Below are 18303 nucleotides of genomic sequence, written 5' to 3'. Positions count from 1 at the left end.
ATATATGTGGACTGTGAAGATGAGCTAATTGACACAAACAAAAAGTCCCTTTTAAACTCCCCTTAAACCACAGAGCAAATAAATAAGTCACAGCTTGTTTTTTTTGTGTTTTAACTTAAATCTACTGTCACACTATATTTAACACACTGGTTGGCGAAAAATATAACATTAGCTATAATTGAACACACACATCTGCAAAAACCACCATCTGTCTTCCAGAAAATAGCGTTTTATATTTCATGGTGATGTATCCACAAGTTTCCTACGCCCCATGAGGCCTTGCGTCAAAAGTGGGCGCGACTTCCGGTTGGAAGTAAACAAAGCGCGATTTGACATGTTTGACACTCGTTCATTCAACAGTTGACAGTCATTCAAGTAATAGCGATCCAAACTAGCTAACGATGTGGGAACACAACCTCAACAAAATTAAAAAGGGTGAAATAACAGTACCTTTACCCTCCGCAGTCGTTGATTGGGAGTATTATTAACATTATTAATTATCAATACTCATCAAGGCATGGTGATAGACAGTTGTGTGAGCTGACAAACAATTAAAATAAAAAATACACACTTAGTCATTGTGCTTTGGAGTTTATTCAAAATTATAAATGAATGTGCTACTTGAATACATTGCACATTTGGTATTCAGTCAACACAGGCTTTGATCCTGAGTTTAGGTGTAACATCAGTAGAGAACAGCCAATCACATGCTGATAGAGTTTATAGAATATTAAGAATTTCAACAAATGTACACAGGAAGATTCGTAGTCTTTTGGGAGGTGATGGAAACTACAGTCGTTGGCAGGATCAGAGACGGGCTCTGGCAGGATCACTCTGATATCGTTTTCAGCTTGTTCAAAACAATCACGTTTAAGCCACTGAACTAGTTTAGTCCGGTTATACATACAACCGCGAACAGCACATGTTGTCCCTGAGCTCCGTAACAACATCTCTCATAAAGATTTGCGTCTTTAAATAGTAAAATAATTCTCCGAAAAACAGCTAGCCTCTTCGCTAACTAACACACAAAATACCATTGGAATGATACTTCCGCCGCGTCACCGGAAGTTTCACCCACTTTATTTTTTACAGGAGCGCCCCTCGGAAACTTGTGGATAAGTGGAAATAAGGTGTGGCCCCTTTAAGAACTGCACGCGTCCTCTTTACCGTCTGCACTCTCTCAGGATGCTAATCTAGATAGTACAGTGTAGTTCGACTTTTTCAGTTTTCCTACACATTCACAGGGAACTACGATATAACTAAACATTAAATTACCATACCTCTCAATCTACAGATCCCCGCGTTTTTATCGTTGTATTTGTTGCTGTTGCAAGAGTGTCCACCTGTTTCACGGAGCAGCAGCCAGCGCGCGCATCTCATTAGTAACCTGACCTGCATGGCCAAACGTCTGCTGAGCAGAAATCAGCTCTCAGAGCCTCGGTATGACTATTACTGTGTTATTAAAAAAGGTAAAACTGGACCTAAATCGGTTGATCAGCTGTCACCATTGATTGACAGCATTTCTCTTGTTTCTTGTGTTGACGAACTTGACCAACTACCTATCAGATCTGGGGTGGCCACAGGGGTGGCCAATGAGCTTTCAGGGGTGGCCCTGACCCCCTAGAATCACCAGTGCCTCTATCAGAATCCAGAGTTTTGAGAAGATTGGGGATACTTAATTTTTCGCCCAAAAAAAAAAAAACGTAAGGGGTAACACTGTCGGTTTTTTTTTTTCGGGTCGAAATTTTGAGTTTCGACATCTCAGCTCTGGAAGGGTCTAGAGCCTCCATTGTTGCACTCAGGTCTATGTCTCATGGCCCTCTATCAGAATCCAGAGTTTTGAGAAGATTGGGGATACTTCATTTTTCGCCCAAAAAAAAAAACGTAAGGGGTAACACTGTCGTTTTTTTTTTCTGGTCGAAATTTTGAATTTCGATATCTCAGCTCTGGAAGGGTCTAGAGCCTCCATTGTTGCACTCAGGTCTAAGTGTCATGGCACTCTATCAGAATCCAGAGTTTTGAGAAGATTAGGAATACTTAATTTTTCGCCCAAAAAAAAAACGTAAGGGGTAACACTGTCGTTTTTTTTTATGGGTCGAAATTTAGATTTTCGATATCTCAGCTCTGGAAGGGTCTAGAGCCTCCATTGTTGCACTCAGGTCTAAGTCTCATGGCCCTCTATCAGAATCCAGAGTTTTGAGAAGATTGGGGATACTTAATTTTTCGCCCGAAAAAAAAAAAAAAACGAAAGGGTGACCACTGTCTGTTTTTTTTTTCGGGTCGAAATTTTGAGTTTCGATATCTCAGCTCTGGAAGGGTCTAGAGCCTCCATTTTTGCACTCAGGTCTAAGGCTCATGGCCCTCTATCAGAATCCAGAGTTTTGAGAAGATTGGGGATACTTAATTTTTCGCCCCAAAAAAAAAAACGTAAGGGGTAACACTGTCGTTTTTTTTTCGGTTCGAAATTTTGATTTTCGATATCTCAGCTCTGGAAGAGTCTAGAGCCTCCATTGTTGCACTCAGGTCTAAGTCTCATGGCCCTCTATCAGAATCCAGAGATTTGAGAAGATTGGGGATACTTAATTTTTCGCCCAAAAAAAAAAAAAAACCGTAAGGGGTAACACTGTCGTTTTTTTTTCGGGTCGAAATTTTGAGTTTCGATATCTCAGCACTGGAAGGGTCTAGAGCCTCCATTGTTGCACTCAGGTCTATGTCTCATGGCCCTCTATCAGAATCCAGAGTTTTGAGAAGATTGAGGATACTTAATTTTTCAGCCAAAAAAAAAAACGTAAGGGGTAACACTGTCGTTTTTTTTTTCAGGTACAAATTTTGAGTTTCGATATCTCAGCACTGGAAGGGTCTAGAGCCTCCATTGTTGCACTCAGGTCTATGTCTCATGGCCCTCTATCAGAATCCAGAGTTTTGAGAAGATTGGGGATACTAAATTTTTCGCCCCAAAAAAAAAAACGTAAGGGGTAACACTGTCGTTTTTTTTTTCTGGTCGAAATTTAGAATTTCGATATCTCAGCTCTGGAAGGGTCTAGAGCCTCCATTGTTGCACTCAGGTCTATGTCTCATGGCCCTCTATCAGAATCCAGAGTTTTGAGAAGATTGGGGATACTTAATTTTTCGCCCAAAAAAAAAAAACGTAAGGGGTAACACTGTCGTTTTTTTTACGGGTCGAAATTTTGAATTTCGATATCTCAGCTCTGGAAGGGTTTAGAGCCTCCATTGTTGCACTCAGGTCTAAGTCTCATGGCCCTCTATCAGAATCCAGAGTTTTGAGAAGATTAGGAATACTTAATTTTTCGCCCCAAAAAAAAAACGTAAGGGGTAACACTGTCGTTTTTTTTTATGGGTCGAAATTTAGATTTTCGATATCTCAGCTCTGGAAGGGTCTAGAGCCTCCATTGTTGCACTCAGGTCTAAGTCTCATGGCCCTCTATCAGAATCCAGAGTTTTGAGAAGATTGGGGATACTTAATTTTTCGCCCGGAAAAAAAAAAAACGAAAGGGTGACCACTGTCGGGTTTTTTTTTCGGGTCGAAATTTTGAGTTTCGATATCTCAGCTCTGGAAGGGTCTAGAGCCTCCATTTTTGCACTCAGGTCTAAGGCTCACGGCCCTCTATCAGAATCCAGAGTTTTAAGAAGATTGGGGATACTTAATTTTTCGCCCAAAAAAAAAAACGTAAGGGGTAACACTGTCGTTTTTTTTTCGGTTCGAAATTTTGATTTTCGATATCTCAGCTCTGGAAGAGTCTAGAGCCTCCATTGTTGCACTCAAGTCTAAGTCTCATGGCCCTCTATCAGAATCCAGAGATTTGAGAAGATTGGGGATACTTAATTTTTCGCCCAAAAAAAAAAAAAAAAACGTAAGGGGTAACACTGTCGTTTTTTTTTCGGGTCGAAATTTTGAGTTTCGATATCTCAGCACTGGAAGGGTCTAGAGCCTCCATTGTTGCACTCAGGTCTATGTCTCATGGCCCTCTATCAGAATCCAGAGTTTTGAGAAGATTGAGGATACTTAATTTTTCGGCCAAAAAAAAAAACGTAAGGGGTAACACTGTCGTTTTTTTTTTCAGGTAGAAATTTTGAGTTTCGATATCTCAGCACTGGAAGGGTCTAGAGCCTCCATTGTTGCACTCAGGTCTATGTCTCATGGCCCTCTATCAGAATCCAGAGTTTTGAGAAGATTGGGGATACTAAATTTTTCGCCCCAAAAAAAAAACGTAAGGGGTAACACTGTCGTTTTTCTTTTCTGGTCGAAATTTAGAATTTCGATATCTCAGCTCTGGAAGGGTCTAGAGCCTCCATTGTTGCACTCAGGTCTATGTCTCATGGCCCTCTATCAGAATCCAGAGTTTTGAGAAGATTGAGGATACTTAATATTTCGCCCAAAAAAAAAAACCGTTAAGGGGTAACACTGTCGTTTTTTTTTTCTGGTCGAAATTTTGAATTTCGATATCTCAGCTCTGGAAGGGTCTAGAGCCTCCATTGTTGCACTCATATCTATGTCTCATGGCCCTCTATCAGAATCCAGAGTTTTTAGAAGATTAGGGATACTTAATTTTTCGCCCCCCAAAAAAAAACGTAAGGGGTAACACTGTCGTTTTTTTTTTCGGGTCGAAATTTTGATTTTCGATATCTCAGCTCTGGAAGGGTCTAGAGCCTCCATTGTTGCACTCAGGTCTAAGTCTCATGGCCCTCTATCAGAATCCAGAGTTTTGAGAAGATTGGGGATACTTCATTTTTCACCCAAAAAAAACGTAAGGGGTAACACTGTCGTTTTTTTTTTACGGGTCGAAATTTTGATTTTCGATATCTCAGCTCTGGAAGGGTTTAGAGCCTCCATTGTTGCACTGAGGTCTAAGTCTCATGGCCCTCTATCAGAATCCAGAGTTTTGAGAAGATTGGGGATACTTAATTTTTCGCCCAAAAAAAAAAAACGTAAGGGGTAACACTGTCGTTTTTTTTTTACGGGTCGAAATTTTGATTTTCGATATCTCAGCTCTGGAAGGGTTTAGAGCCTCCATTGTTGCACTGAGGTCTAAGTCTCATGGCCCTCTATCAAAATCCAGAGTTTTGAGAAGATTGGGGATACTTAATTTTTCGCCCAAAAAAAAAAAAACGTAAGGGGTAACACTGTCGTTTTTTTTTTCGGGTCGAACTTTTGAATTTCGATATCTCAGCTCTGGAAGGGTCTAGAGCCTCCATTGATGCACTCAGGTCTATGTCTCATGGCCCTCTATCAGAATCCAGAGTTTTGAGAAGATTGGGGATACTTCATTTTTCACCCAAAAAAAACGTAAGGGGTAACACTGTCGTTTTTTTTTTTCGGGTCGAAATTTTGAGTTTCAACATCTCAGCTCTGGAAGGGTCTAGAGCCTCCATTGTTGCACTCAGGTCTATGTCTCATGGCCCTCTATCAGACTCCAGAGTTTTGAGAAGATTGGGGATACTTAATTTTTCGCCCCAAAAAAAAACGTAAGGGGTAACACTGTCGTTTTTTTTTCTGGTCGAAATTTTGATTTTCGATATCTCAGCTCTGGAAGGGTCTAGAGCCTCCATTTTTGCACTTAGGTCTAAGGCTCACGGCCCTCTATCAGAATCCAGAGTTCTGAGAAGATTGGGGATACTTCATTTTTCGCCCAAAAAAAAAAAACGTAAGGGGTAACACTGTCGTTTTTTTTTTCGGGTCGAACTGTTGATTTTCGATATCTCAGCTCTGGAAGAGTCTAGAGCCTCCATTGTTGCACTCAGGTCTATGTCTCATGGTCCTCTATCAGAATCCAGAGTTTTGAGAAGATTGGGGATACTTCATTTTTGGCCCAAAAAAAAAAACCGTAAGGGGTAACACTTTCGTTTCTTTTTCTGGTCGAAATTTTGAATTTCGATATCTCAGCTCTGGAAGGGTCTAGAGCCTCCATTGTTGCACTCAGGTCTAAGTCTCATGGCCCTCTATCAGAATCCAGAGTTTTGAGAAGATTGGGGATACTTAATTTTTCGCCCAAAAAAAAAAACGTAAGGGGTAACACTGTCATTTTTTTTTACGGGTCGAAATTTTGATTTTCGATATCTCAGCTCTGGAAGGGTTTAGAGCCTCCATTGTTGCACTCAGGTCTAAGTCTCATGGCCCTCTATCAGAATCCAGAGTTTTGAGAAGATTGGGGATACTTAATTTTTCGCCCAAAAAAAAAACCGTAAGGGGTAACACTGTCGTTTTTTTTTTCTGGTCGAAATTTTGAATTTCGATATCTCAGCTCTGGAAGGGTCTAGAGCCTCCATTGTTGCACTCATATCTATGTCTCATGGCCCTCTATCAGAATCCAGAGTTTTTAGAAGATTAGGGATACTTAATTTTTCGCCCCCAAAAAAAAACGTAAGGGGTAACACTGTCGTTTTTTTTTTCGGGTCGAAATTTTGATTTTCGATATCTCAGCTCTGGAAGGGTCTAGAGCCTCCATTGTTGCACTCAGGTCTAAGTCTCATGGCCCTCTATCAGAATCCAGAGTTTTGAGAAGATTGGGGATACTTCATTTTTCACCCAAAAAAAACGTAAGGGGTAACACTGTCGTTTTTTTTTTTCGGGTCGAAATTTTGAGTTTCAACATCTCAGCTCTGGAAGGGTCTAGAGCCTCCATTGTTGCACTCAGGTCTATGTCTCATGGCCCTCTATCAGAATCCAGAGTTTTGAGAAGATTGGGGATACTTAATTTTTCGCCCCAAAAAAAAACGTAAGGGGTAACACTGTCGTTTTTTTTTCTGGTCGAAATTTTGATTTTCGATATCTCAGCTCTGGAAGGGTCTAGAGCCTCCATTTTTGCATTTAGGTCTAAGGCTCACGGCCCTCTATCAGAATCCAGAGTTTTGAGAAGATTGGGGATACTTCATTTTTCGCCCAAAAAAAAAAAACGTAAGGGGTAACACTGTCGTTTTTTTTTTCGGGTCGAACTGTTGATTTTCGATATCTCAGCTCTGGAAGAGTCTAGAGCCTCCATTGTTGCACTCAGGTCTATGTCTCATGGTCCTCTATCAGAATCCAGAGTTTTGAGAAGATTGGGGATACTTCATTTTTGGCCCAAAAAAAAAAACCGTAAGGGGTAACACTTTCGTTTTTTTTTCTGGTCGAAATTTTGAATTTCGATATCTCAGCTCTGGAAGGGTCTAGAGCCTCCATTGTTGCACTCAGGTCTAAGTCTCATGGCCCTCTATCAGAATCCAGAGTTTTGAGAAGATTGGGGATACTTAATTTTTCGCCCAAAAAAAAAAAACGTAAGGGGTAACACTGTCGTTTTTTTTTACGGGTCGAAATTTTGATTTTCGATATCTCAGCTCTGGAAGGGTTTAGAGCCTCCATTGTTGCACTGAGGTCTAAGTCTCATGGCCCTCTATCAGAATCCAGAGTTTTGAGAAGATTGGGGATACTTAATTTTTCGCCCAAAAAAAAAAACGTAAGGGGTAACACTGTCGTTTTTTTTTACGGGTCGAAATTTTGATTTTCGATATCTCAGCTCTGGAAGGGTTTAGAGCCTCCATTGTTGCACTGAGGTCTAAGTCTCATGGCCCTCTATCAAAATCCAGAGTTTTGAGAAGATTGGGGATACTTAATTTTTCGCCCAAAAAAAAAAATGTAAGGGGTAACACTGTCATTTTTTTTTCGGGTCGAAATTTTTATTTTCGATATCTCAGCTCTGGAAGGGTCTAGAGCCTCCATTGTTGCACTCAGGTCTATGTCTCATGGCCCTCTATCAGAATCCAGAGTTTTGAGAAGATTGGGGATACTAAATTTTTCGCCCAAAAAAAAACGTAAGGGGTAACACTGTCGTTTTTTTTTCGGGTCGAAACTTTGATTTTCGATATCTCAGCTCTGGAAGGGTCTAGAGCCTCCATTGTTGCACTCAGGTCTATGTCTCATGGCCCTCTATCAGAATCCAGAGTTTTGAGAAGATTGGGGATACTTAATTTTTCGCCCAAAAAAAAAAAAACGTAAGGGGTAACACTGTCGTTTTTTTTTTCGGGTCGAAATTTTGAGTTTAGATATCTCAGCACTGGAAGGGTCTAGAGCCTCCATTGTTGCACTCAGGTCTATGTCTCATGGCCCTCTATCAGAATCCAGAGTTTTGAGAAGATTGGGGATACTTAATTTTTCGCCCCCAAAAAAAAACGTAAGGGGTAACACTGTCGTTTTTTTTTCGGGTCGAAAATTTGAGTTTCGATATCTCAGCACTGGAAGGATCTAGAGCCTCCATTGTTGCACTCAGGTCTATGTCTCATGGCCCTCTATCAGAATCCAGAGTTTTGAGAAGATTGGGGATACTTAATTTTTCGCCCAAAAAAAAAAAAACGTAAGGGGTAACACTGTCGTTTTTTTTTTCGGGTCGAAATTTTGAGTTTAGATATCTCAGCACTGGAAGGGTCTAGAGCCTCCATTGTTGCACTCAGGTCTATGTCTCATGGCCCTCTATCAGAATCCAGAGTTTTGAGAAGATTGGGGATACTTAATTTTTCGCCCAAAAAAAAAAAAAACGTAAGGGGTAACACTGTCGTTTTTTTTTCGGGTCGAAATTTTGAATTTAGATATCTCAGCTCTGGAAGGGTCTAGAGCCTCCATTGTTGCACTCAGGTCTAAGTCTCATGGCCCTCTATCAGAATCCAGAGTTTTGAGAAGATTAGGGATACTTAATTTTTCGCCCCCCAAAAAAACCGTAAGGGGTAACACTGTCGTTTTTTTTTACGGGTCGAAATTTTGATTTTCGATATCTCAGCTCTGGAAGGGTCTAGAGCCTCCATTGTTGCACTCAGGTCTAAGTCTCATGGCCCTCTATCAGAATCCAGAGTTTTGAGAAGATTGGGGATACTTAATTTTTCGCCCAAAAAAAAAACGTAAGGGGTAACACTGTCGTTTTTTTTACGGGTCGAAATTTTGATTTTCGATATCTCAGCTCTCGAAGGGTTTAGAGCCTCCATTGTTGCACTCAGGTCTAAGTCTCATGGCCCTCTATCAGAATCCAGAGTTTTGAGAAGATTGGGGATACTTAATTTTTCGCCCAAAAAAAAAAAGAAGTAAAGGGTAACACTGTCGTTTTTTTTTTCGGGTCGAAATTTTGATTTTCGATATCTCAGCTCTGGAAGGGTCTAGAGTCTCCATTGTTGCACTCAGGTCTAAGTCTCATGGCCCTCTATCAGAATCCAGAGTTTTGAGAAGATTGGGGATACTTCATTTTTCGCCCAAAAAAAAAAACCGTAAGGGGTAACACTGTCGTTTTTTTTTTCGGGTCGAAATTTTGATTTTCGATATCTCAGCTCTGGAAGGGTCTAGAGCCTCCATTGTTGCACTCAGGTCTATGTCTCATTGCGCTCTATCAGAATCCAGAGTTTTGAGAAGATTGGGGATACTTCATTTTTCGCCCCAAAAAAAAAACGTAAGGGGTAACACTGTCGTTTTTTTTTCTGGTCGAAATTTTGAATTTCGATATCTCAGCTCTGGAAGGGTCTAGAGCCTCCATTGTTGCACTCAGGTCTAAGTCTCATGGCCCTCTATCAGAATCCAGAGTTTTGAGAAGATCAGGGACACTTAATTTTTCGCCCCAAAAAAAAAACGTAAGGGGTAACACTGTCGTTTTTTTTACGGGTCGAAATTTTGATTTTCGATATCTCAGCTCTGGAAGAGTCTAGAGCCTCCATTGTTGCACTCAGGTCTAAGTCTCATGGCCCTCTATCAGAATTCAGAGTTTTGAGAAGATTGGGGATACTTAATTTTTCGCCCAAAAAAAAAAACGTAAGGGGTAACACTGTCGTTTTTTTTTCGGTTCGAAATTTTGAATTTCGATATCTCAGCTCTGGAAGGGTCTAGAGCCTCCATTGTTGCACTCAGGTCTATGTCTCATGGCCCTCTATCAGAATCCAGAGTTTTGAGAAGATTGGGGATACTTAATTTTTCGCCCAAAAAAAAAACGTAAGGGGTAACACTGTCGTTTTTTTTTCTGGTCGAATTTTTTAATTTCGATATCTCAGCTCTGGAAGGGTCTAGAGCCTCCATTTTTGCACTCAGGTCTAAGGCTCACGGCCCTCTATCAGAATCCAGAGTTTTGAGAAGTTTGGGGATACTTCATTTTTCGCCCAAAAAAAAAAACCGTAAGGGGTAACACTGTCGTTTTTTTTTTCGGGTCGAAATTTTGATTTTCGATATCTCAGCTCTGGAAGGGTCTAGAGCCTCCATTGTTGCACTCAAGTCTAAGTCTCATGGCCCTCTATCAGAATCCAGAGTTTTGAGAAGATTGGGGATACTTAAATTTTCGCCCAAAAAAAAAACGTAAGGGGTAACACTGTCGTTTTTTTCGGGTCGAAATTTTGAGTTTCGATATCTCAGCACTGGAAGGGTCTAGAGCCTCCATTGTTGCACTCAGGTCTATGTCTCATGGCCCTCTTCAAGTAAATGTACTCCGGTACTGTCCGGCTCTGTTTTTCCGGTGTCCCCCAGCTCCTCGTTTAAGCAAAAGGTACTTTAAAACAACGTATTACATCGACGTTAAACCACGTTAACCGTGTTAACCATAACCTTTTAAATACTCGACCTAGTTCCGTTGTTTAGCAACGAGAAGAAACTCATGTAACTTCAGTGCCCAACCCATCACGACAAGACGTGAAATAATCACGTTGGTCCACTTTGAAAAACGTGTAGATGTCACGGTTTAACTGCAGTGATAGTTTAAACTCAAAACCATAAATAGGGCTATACTGCCCTCTTGTGTCAAATTCTTTCTATATTTATTTTTCCAACAAATAACCCGCAATAAAAATCCATCCAATACAACTTTGAACTCAACACATTCAGTGGCTCAGTTGATCAAGCGTTGGGCTTCAATCAAGAAGACCTGAGTTCAAATCCCTTTCTTGCTTACATTAAATTGTTGTGATTTTATCAAACAAAGTGGCCAAAACAACATTTCTCCAGCCGACAAGACATGAAATAATCACTTTGGTCCACTTTGGAAAACGTGTAGATGTCACGGTTTCACTCCCTCAAACTAGAAACTTACACTTAAACTGAAACTTAAACTTACCATAACGACATATTGGTTTTTGACATTTTGACACCAACGACCTATTGGACCTAACGACTTTTTGGTTTAAGTGCTATAACACGCTTTGATGATTGGGCTGGGTTTGCCTGAACTTTTCTCCAAAACTATACAGTAAAATGACTTTTGATCGCTCTCTCTCTCTCTCTCTCTCTCTCTCTCTCTCTCTCTCTCTCTCTCTCTCTCTCTCTCTCTCTCTTCTGAACTGCGAATGTCAAATTTGCATCACAGACAAATGGTTTAATTAAAATATAGTTTATATATAGAAATGGCTGGCGATATAAACATGTTCAAGATAACGTCTTTATAGGAATAATAAATAATTTCTCCAGTACCGACAGCAGAACCGATAACGTCCGAGCTTATCGATACAGCGGTCTTTCAAAATTCAGTACCGGGGCCCGTTTAATACCGGGTTTCGGTACCCATCCCTAATCATTACATATATTAATAATGAGTCTATACATATACAAACATTAAATTCAACAAAAAAAGCTAAATAAATTTATCGATAATTAATATTAATATTCAATTTAATTTACATTAATAAAGTAGGCAATAATAATGTATAATAAAAAAATCAAATTATATATATATATATATATATATACATTCATAAACATTTATAATTAACAATTAAATGTAAAAAAATGATGTATGATAATTAACATTAACATGAGCATGAATAAATTAAATCTTTAAAAATAAAATTTAAATTAATGTAAATCATATAGGCCTACAAACAATAAAATAATAATAAAAAATGAAAAAGTCATGTTTTTTAAAAATATATATATTTTTTGTCTCCGAATAAGATGGAAAATAGCAGAAAGTAGTGTCTAAAAAACGTAAATATTAACAATAAAAATGTATGATAATGTTTAATAATATGAACATGAATACATTATAATTGGTATAATTCATATTTAAGCCTAGAAACATTACAAAAACAACAAACAAACAATATTAAAAGTCATGTGTTAAGAAAAGATCATGAAATTGTATTATTTGTGTCCTAATACGATGGAAAATATCAGGCAAAAGAGTCAAAATCAATTTTGGCGTCCTTCAGCACCCATACCGTAACTGCAGGATTTGACGCGCATCCAAAAAAAAAAAAAAAAAATGTGCGGCTAGCTTGACCGTGTATTTTCCACGCGCAGCCCACTTGACCGCAGTGTTCTAAGCGCGAACACCCGACGTGCACATGTACTAAAAGCTTGTCTAACAGCGCCTGGTTGCTGGACTAAGTTATCTTTGGAGTATTATTTCGCTATTACTCTCAAATACACACAAGGTTTACATAAAAACATTTGGTTATGTCTAAACTCAAAGCAAACCGAGAAAATTGAGAGAAATCTGCTTGTCAAATGCTCCGTGTATATTAGACGCGTCGCGCATAGGTCTTAAAGTGACAGTAGCCCTAATAATAAACATGCAGCCGCTTGTTCTTAAAGGGATAGTTGACCCCAAAATAAAAATTCTGTCATTGTTTATTCACTGTAATGTTGTTCCAAACCTGTATTAATTTATTTCTTGTGCTGAACAAAAAAGATATTTTGAAGAATGTGGGTAACCAGACAGTTGCTGGTCCCCATTGACATCCATAGGGAAAAATTTACTATGGAAAATTACTATATTTAAATACTATAAAACTATATACTACATACTATATAAAATACTATATTTTCCTGCTTTTTTGTCCTTAGCCAATCACATGCCTGATTAACACGAGTGGAGTGCTCTCAGCAATAAATGATAAAAGGTATATATAGATTCAGCAGTCTCACCTCACTCCATTGATAGTTCAGCAGCATCCCTCCACCGCCCCTTCTCCACACTTCTAGGCCTAAACACTTACATAGGGGGGAGTACCCTGGGTATAACTCCAAGCTCGGAGCCCTCCCCCGAGACAGCATGCCAAATATGCATTAAACCTTATCCACTCTAATTACATGTAAGTGTGAACTCGTGAATTGACTCTGGGCCGTTGAATTGTTAAAAAACAGGTGTGCATTATTACAGGACTGTGTAATAATCAATTACAGGATTGTGTTCCTGGTGACACTCCACCTGATTTGTGTTTTTTAGGTAACAGAAAAACACCTTTAGTGAAGGTGTCCAAAAGGGGAGAGGATGAGAGCTCTCTCTTCAGCTTCAGCTTTTCTGAATGTTCATTGATGGATCAGTTCCGTGTCACCAGTATGCCAGATGAAACTGGAAAAGTGACCAGAGCCACACTTTCAGGTTTGGAGGAGGCCTGCAACCTTTACTTTCAGGAAAGGTTTGTGAACTGTTGCTCAGTATTACATAATTGATCTACGAATATATTTATGTGAATGCAACTGAAAGAAATATTCTCTTAGAACCTTTTCATCACATGACACTCTTTTTAGTGGATGAGACCCATTGTAAGACTGCACTGCAATCTGTTCATCAAATGTAAAATTATTTTACAAAATTACTACTATAGTATAGTGACAGATCATACAAATACAAGACAAGACACCAAACCAAGAGCAAGAATTAAAATGATAATTAAATTAGCATCTACACAATATCTGCAGCATGTGCTTTAAAATAGGAATTTTGGCTGTCAATATTGTTTTATTTTTTTTCATCATTTATTAGCAAAAAAAAAAGTGATTCCTACAATATTGTTCCTCTGTGTAGTTATTGTTACAGTATGGACTCTGCTATTCCTTTAGATTTAGAACTTTTTTTCTTTACCTGATGTTCATAGTTATTGTTCTAGTAATCATTCTTAGTGTGAATGGGGCTTAAAGTCACTGTAAAAATCCACCAAAATGAACAATTATTGTTTTTATGGAATATTGCAGTGTTTAATATAAATAATTTATCTGCACATTATTTTTTTTTAAAATATGTGGTCTCATAATCTCTAATCAAAATAACTTTGGCCTCTAACCTAAAATACTGAATATACTGTCTATGTGTAATGTATTTGTGTGTGTAGAGCTGACTCTTGGAAAGAGAGGAACAGAAATATGGCTTTCCAGTGGGAGCAGTTACAGAAGCGTGCTATTAAATGAAACGCCACACAATAAGAAGAGAACCAGACACCACATGCTGAAAGACAAAGAGTGCATTTTCTTATGTATTTATGTGGATTTTGGTGATGTTGATACCATCAAAAACTTTAAACATCGAATTCAGTTAATTTGACAAACTTCTGTAATGAAAATTCATTTCAGGTCGGGGTTATGAGGAGGGTGCCTGTCAGTTCTCACAAGAAGCTCTGCTACATCATGCAAATGTGTTTTTATCTGCACATGCCTTAATATATACGTGTGAGTAATCTTTGCATTTGATTACGTTTATTCTGACTTGATCCTAGCATTTTTCCTACATTTAGTTGTCTACTTAACAAAAGGTCAAGTAAATAAAATGTAGTATATTTGTTGGGTGAGTCCATAGCAAACTGACTGTTCTGCACATCTCATGGCCTGTTCTGAAGAAATTGTACATAGCATCAGAGCTAATGATATCTCCCACGCATTATTATACTGAATGTCGACACCAATTTCCTGGTTGTATTGTTCTTATTCATTTCATATGACAGGCCATAGGCACTGGGTTTCAGCTTTGCTCCACTTAAGTCTTTTCCGGCAAGTAAATCTTTTCACAATTAGTGCCATTTGTACTGAACATCAATTTAATTGAACTTGAGCCTCAATATTAATCAGAGTAGCTCATTTTTCCCCTCTGGCTTAATAAAAACCACCAAATGAAAAAGTTATTCATGTCATTTTGTTTATTCAGAATTTTGTGTCACATTTTTACTTGTTCATTTTTAATTGCACTGGCCATGGGCAGTTGACAGGCTGTAACATGGTTTTATGAGGTTATGGAACTTAACATGGTCTGAGTCTGAACTCATAACTACATCGAGTTGCATTCATTTAATGATCTGTGCAAAACACCTCAAGCCATTGATTTCCAATTAATTTTATTGTGATTTCAACTTTTAGACCACATGACAAAACACTGAATGCTCAATATCAACCCTTATAATTATCATTTTAATAAAAAAGATCTTTGCCAGAAAAAAAAGCATGAGATGTAAATGCATGAAGAGCCTTTCAAAGGACATTGTGAAAAAGAGGGCTTTGAGAACCCCGAAAAAATAAACAAGTACATGATACAGTATTCCTTTTTTTCCAATTTAAAATAACTGTTATATAAAATTAAAAATAAAAATTGATTCCTGTGATGGCAAAGCTGAATTTTCAGCATCATTACTCCAGTCTTCAGTGTCACATGATCCTTCAGAAATATTCTAATATGCTGATTTGATGCTCAAGAAACATTTCTTATTATTATCAATGTTGAAAAAAAAATTTCTGTAGAAACCCTGATACACATTTTCATGAGTCTTTGATAAATATAAACTTTAAAAGTACAAGCATTTACTAAAAATAGATTTTTTTTTTGCAACAATGTACAAGTCTTTAATGTATTAATGTACTAATTACAGTAAATAACACCTTTTTAAATTTCATTTTTAAGCCATAACTTTAATGGTAATTCAATGTAAAGCTATAAAGACAACTCGTGTTTTGGCCTTTAATCTCTACAGGTGGAATAATAATTTGTAAAAGCAACACTATTCTTTGGCTTATCATCTCCAATCCTGTGCACATCCCATTCTAGCTTTTCTCCAGAAGTCTGCTGAACTGTCAGTCTCTTTAAAGTGAGAGAGGAGGTGGAAGTTCTGATGGAAGTCATCAAAGAGTTATTAGTGTTCTCCAGCTCAAAAGCTACAACGTTACGTTCACGCTGTCGGTGCCTCATGCCTCTACACAGTGGAATGGTGAAGAGGCCATAGATGAGGGGGTCCAAACAAGCATTTAATAGGCCAAAGATAAAAAGGATGTGCGAGAGGGACTGGGACACTGTTTCCTCCAGGCCAGCGGGACAGAACCAGTACCATAGGCCAAGCATGTAGTAGGGAGTCCAACACACCATGAACGACAGAACGATGACCACAGTCATCTTCAGAGTCCGCATGCGTGCCTTAGGGATGTTGTTTTTTGACCTGCGCAGCTGCACTTTGTTGGACAGCACTGGATGTGACATAGATCACAACAAAAGCAAGACGTTAGCTTGACAGTTAAAGCAAAGACACCTCAGGGTAATGTCACATGCAAACTGATCAAGAAGCTCTGTTGATTCAATAATGGAGCTTCCTTTGAAAAAACAAAACAAAAAAAACTTACAGCTGTCTTCAGTCATTTTCTTGGAGATCTCAAACAGTATCCTGGTGTAGCATGAGATCATGATGAAGAGTGGTAAGAGAAAGAGGAAGGTGAAGGTAAGCATGTTGTAAAGTGTCTCCTGCCAGCGTGAACTAAAGCTGCCGTATGTCGTACACTGGATAAACCGCTTGGGGGAATCAATCACCACAACATGGAAAACAAACACCTGCACAGAGAAGATATCACAGGCGCAAGCTTACTTTTTTTCAATATTTGGTATTGGTAAGATTTTTTAAATGTTTTTGAAATAAGCCTCTTGTTTCTATTTGAAATAACTGTTTCTATTTCTAATTTAATATATTTTAAAATGTAATTTATTCCTGTGATGGAAAACTCCAGTATTCAGTGTCACATGATCCTTCAGAAATAATTCTAATATGCTGATTTACCTTTAACATTTCTTAGTATTATTATCAATGTTGTAAACAACTTGGAACCGACAATACTTTTTTTCAGGAACCTTTGTTTAATAAAAAAGTTAAAAGAAAGAACAGCATCAATTCAATTTGATATAGCCTAAATATTTTGAAAAATTATACATTTCTTTACTGTCATTTTTGATAAATTTGAAAGGTAGTACTGCATATATTTAAATATTATATATATATAAAGTCAGTTTGTATAAATATAAATAAAGAGGGCAGAGGGGGGAAATTTATCTTACTTCTTACCTTGTCTTAAAACTTCTCCGTACACGTCACTTACCTGTGGTATGGATAACACGACACTCGTGGTCCACGCTACACTCAGCATCACTTTATTTCTCCTCTTCGCTTTGTTGATAGACAGAGGGTTGAGAATGGCAGCCTGTCGGTCCAAACTAATCACCACGGTTACGAAAGCGCACGAGTACATGGCCACGAGTTTGAGAAACATCAGCGTCCGGCACGCGAGATCCCCGGCGAGCCACTGCACCGTTATATTCCACACCGCGTCCAGCGGCATGACGATGAACGTCACCAGTAAATCCGCCACAGCCAGATTGGTGATGATCAACCGAACGTGGGAGCGTTTTCTGTGGTTTTGGTTGGCTAAATAAAGCACGGCGAGATTGCAGCAGGCGGACAGCGCGCACAGGATGAGCGTGAGCGTCACTCGGACCTGAGCCGCGGTGGTGAAGCGCGGAAGATGAGGAGGATGAGGAAGATCTTCTGTGGTGTTCGAGTTAAAGTTTTTGGCATCATACTTACAGGTGGAGTTCTTCTGAAAAAGATCCTCGATGTGATGAGTTGAGTTCATGCTTCTTTTGAGCTTTTTATGGCCAGATAAGTTGGCTATAGATCAGATCAGTAAGTTTAACACGTGAGCTGGAAAAGAATCCCAAAAGGTGTCATTCCAGTATACTTACTTTAAATGACAGTCCATAAAATATACAAGGCTACAAGAAACGTAAACAAATAATTAGCCTACCTTAATGTTGCCCCCTTGTTTAGATGGCCATGGCTCGTTTGTGACCCCAGAGTTCTGTGGTCATCTGGATGAGCTGACCATCAGTTGTGTAAGCCAAATGAATCGCAGCATCACCGGGGGCGTGATTAACATATTGAGGGTATGCATTGACGTAATTTTTCCGCTGGAAAACGCCCCCCTCATCCGGACTGAGTGGCAAAAGAGCTGCTGCATTACTGGATTCCAGGCAGGCACGCGGGAGAGGGGCCATTAATGGTAAGTATAGTATTCAAGTCACTTGTATTTATTGATACAACGTTTACCATTTGATGAAACTATCACAGTTTGATAAATGAAGCCCATGCCACGGCCTGTTATGTGAAGTGTAGGCAGACAACAATAAGTCCCTTATGCGCATCAATCCTGCATTTATTGTATATATATATACAGTATATATATATATATATATATATATATATATATATATATATATATATTTCTCATGTCTGTGATGCTAGTTTACACTGTATTTCATTTTTGAGACACGCTTCAGT

At 38.7% G+C, this 18303-nt stretch overlaps 2 protein-coding genes across 2 annotated transcripts in view; one reads left to right on the top strand and one right to left on the bottom strand.

Annotated features, from left to right (window-relative positions):
* The window catches only part of wdr93 (WD repeat domain 93), a 25937-nt gene extending 10782 nt beyond the window's left edge, over positions 1-15155 (top strand). The window contains exons 15-16 of the mRNA XM_089128903.1: positions 13173-13365; positions 14059-15155. Of these exons, the coding sequence (XP_088985029.1) occupies positions 13173-13365; positions 14059-14134 (269 nt within the window). The 3' untranslated portion in view covers positions 14135-15155. The remainder of the gene's footprint in view (positions 1-13172; positions 13366-14058) is intronic.
* gnrhr2 (gonadotropin releasing hormone receptor 2) lies at positions 15035-18127 on the bottom strand. Its single transcript, XM_039668771.2, has 3 exons — positions 17066-18127; positions 16322-16526; positions 15035-16168 (listed from the first exon to the last, which is right to left on the bottom strand). Exons 1-3 carry the CDS (start codon positions 17597-17599, stop codon positions 15669-15671), a joined length of 1239 nt encoding a protein of 412 aa, XP_039524705.1. The 5' UTR covers positions 17600-18127; the 3' UTR covers positions 15035-15668.
* Positions 18128-18303: the final 176 nt, after the last annotated feature.

Source organism: Pimephales promelas, chromosome 1 (genome assembly GCF_988280905.1).
Source record: "Pimephales promelas chromosome 1, fPimPro1.hap1.1, whole genome shotgun sequence".
NCBI classification, from domain to species: Eukaryota; Metazoa; Chordata; class Actinopteri; order Cypriniformes; family Leuciscidae; genus Pimephales; species Pimephales promelas.
Note: the sequence above shows the minus strand (reverse complement) of the source record. Positions and strands in the feature narration are given on the sequence as shown.

Coding starts and splice junctions, on each gene's coding strand:
- gnrhr2 (XM_039668771.2), bottom strand. CDS start 17,599: ATGAACTCAACTCATCACATCGAGGATCTTTTTCAGAAGAACTCCACC. Junction 16,527..17,065: donor TCGTGTTATCCATACCACAG/GTAAGTGACGTG, acceptor TTCTCTGTGCAG/GTGTTTGTTTTCCATGTTGT. Junction 16,169..16,321: donor GAAAATGACTGAAGACAGCT/GTAAGTTTTTTT, acceptor TGTCACATCCAG/TGCTGTCCAACAAAGTGCAG.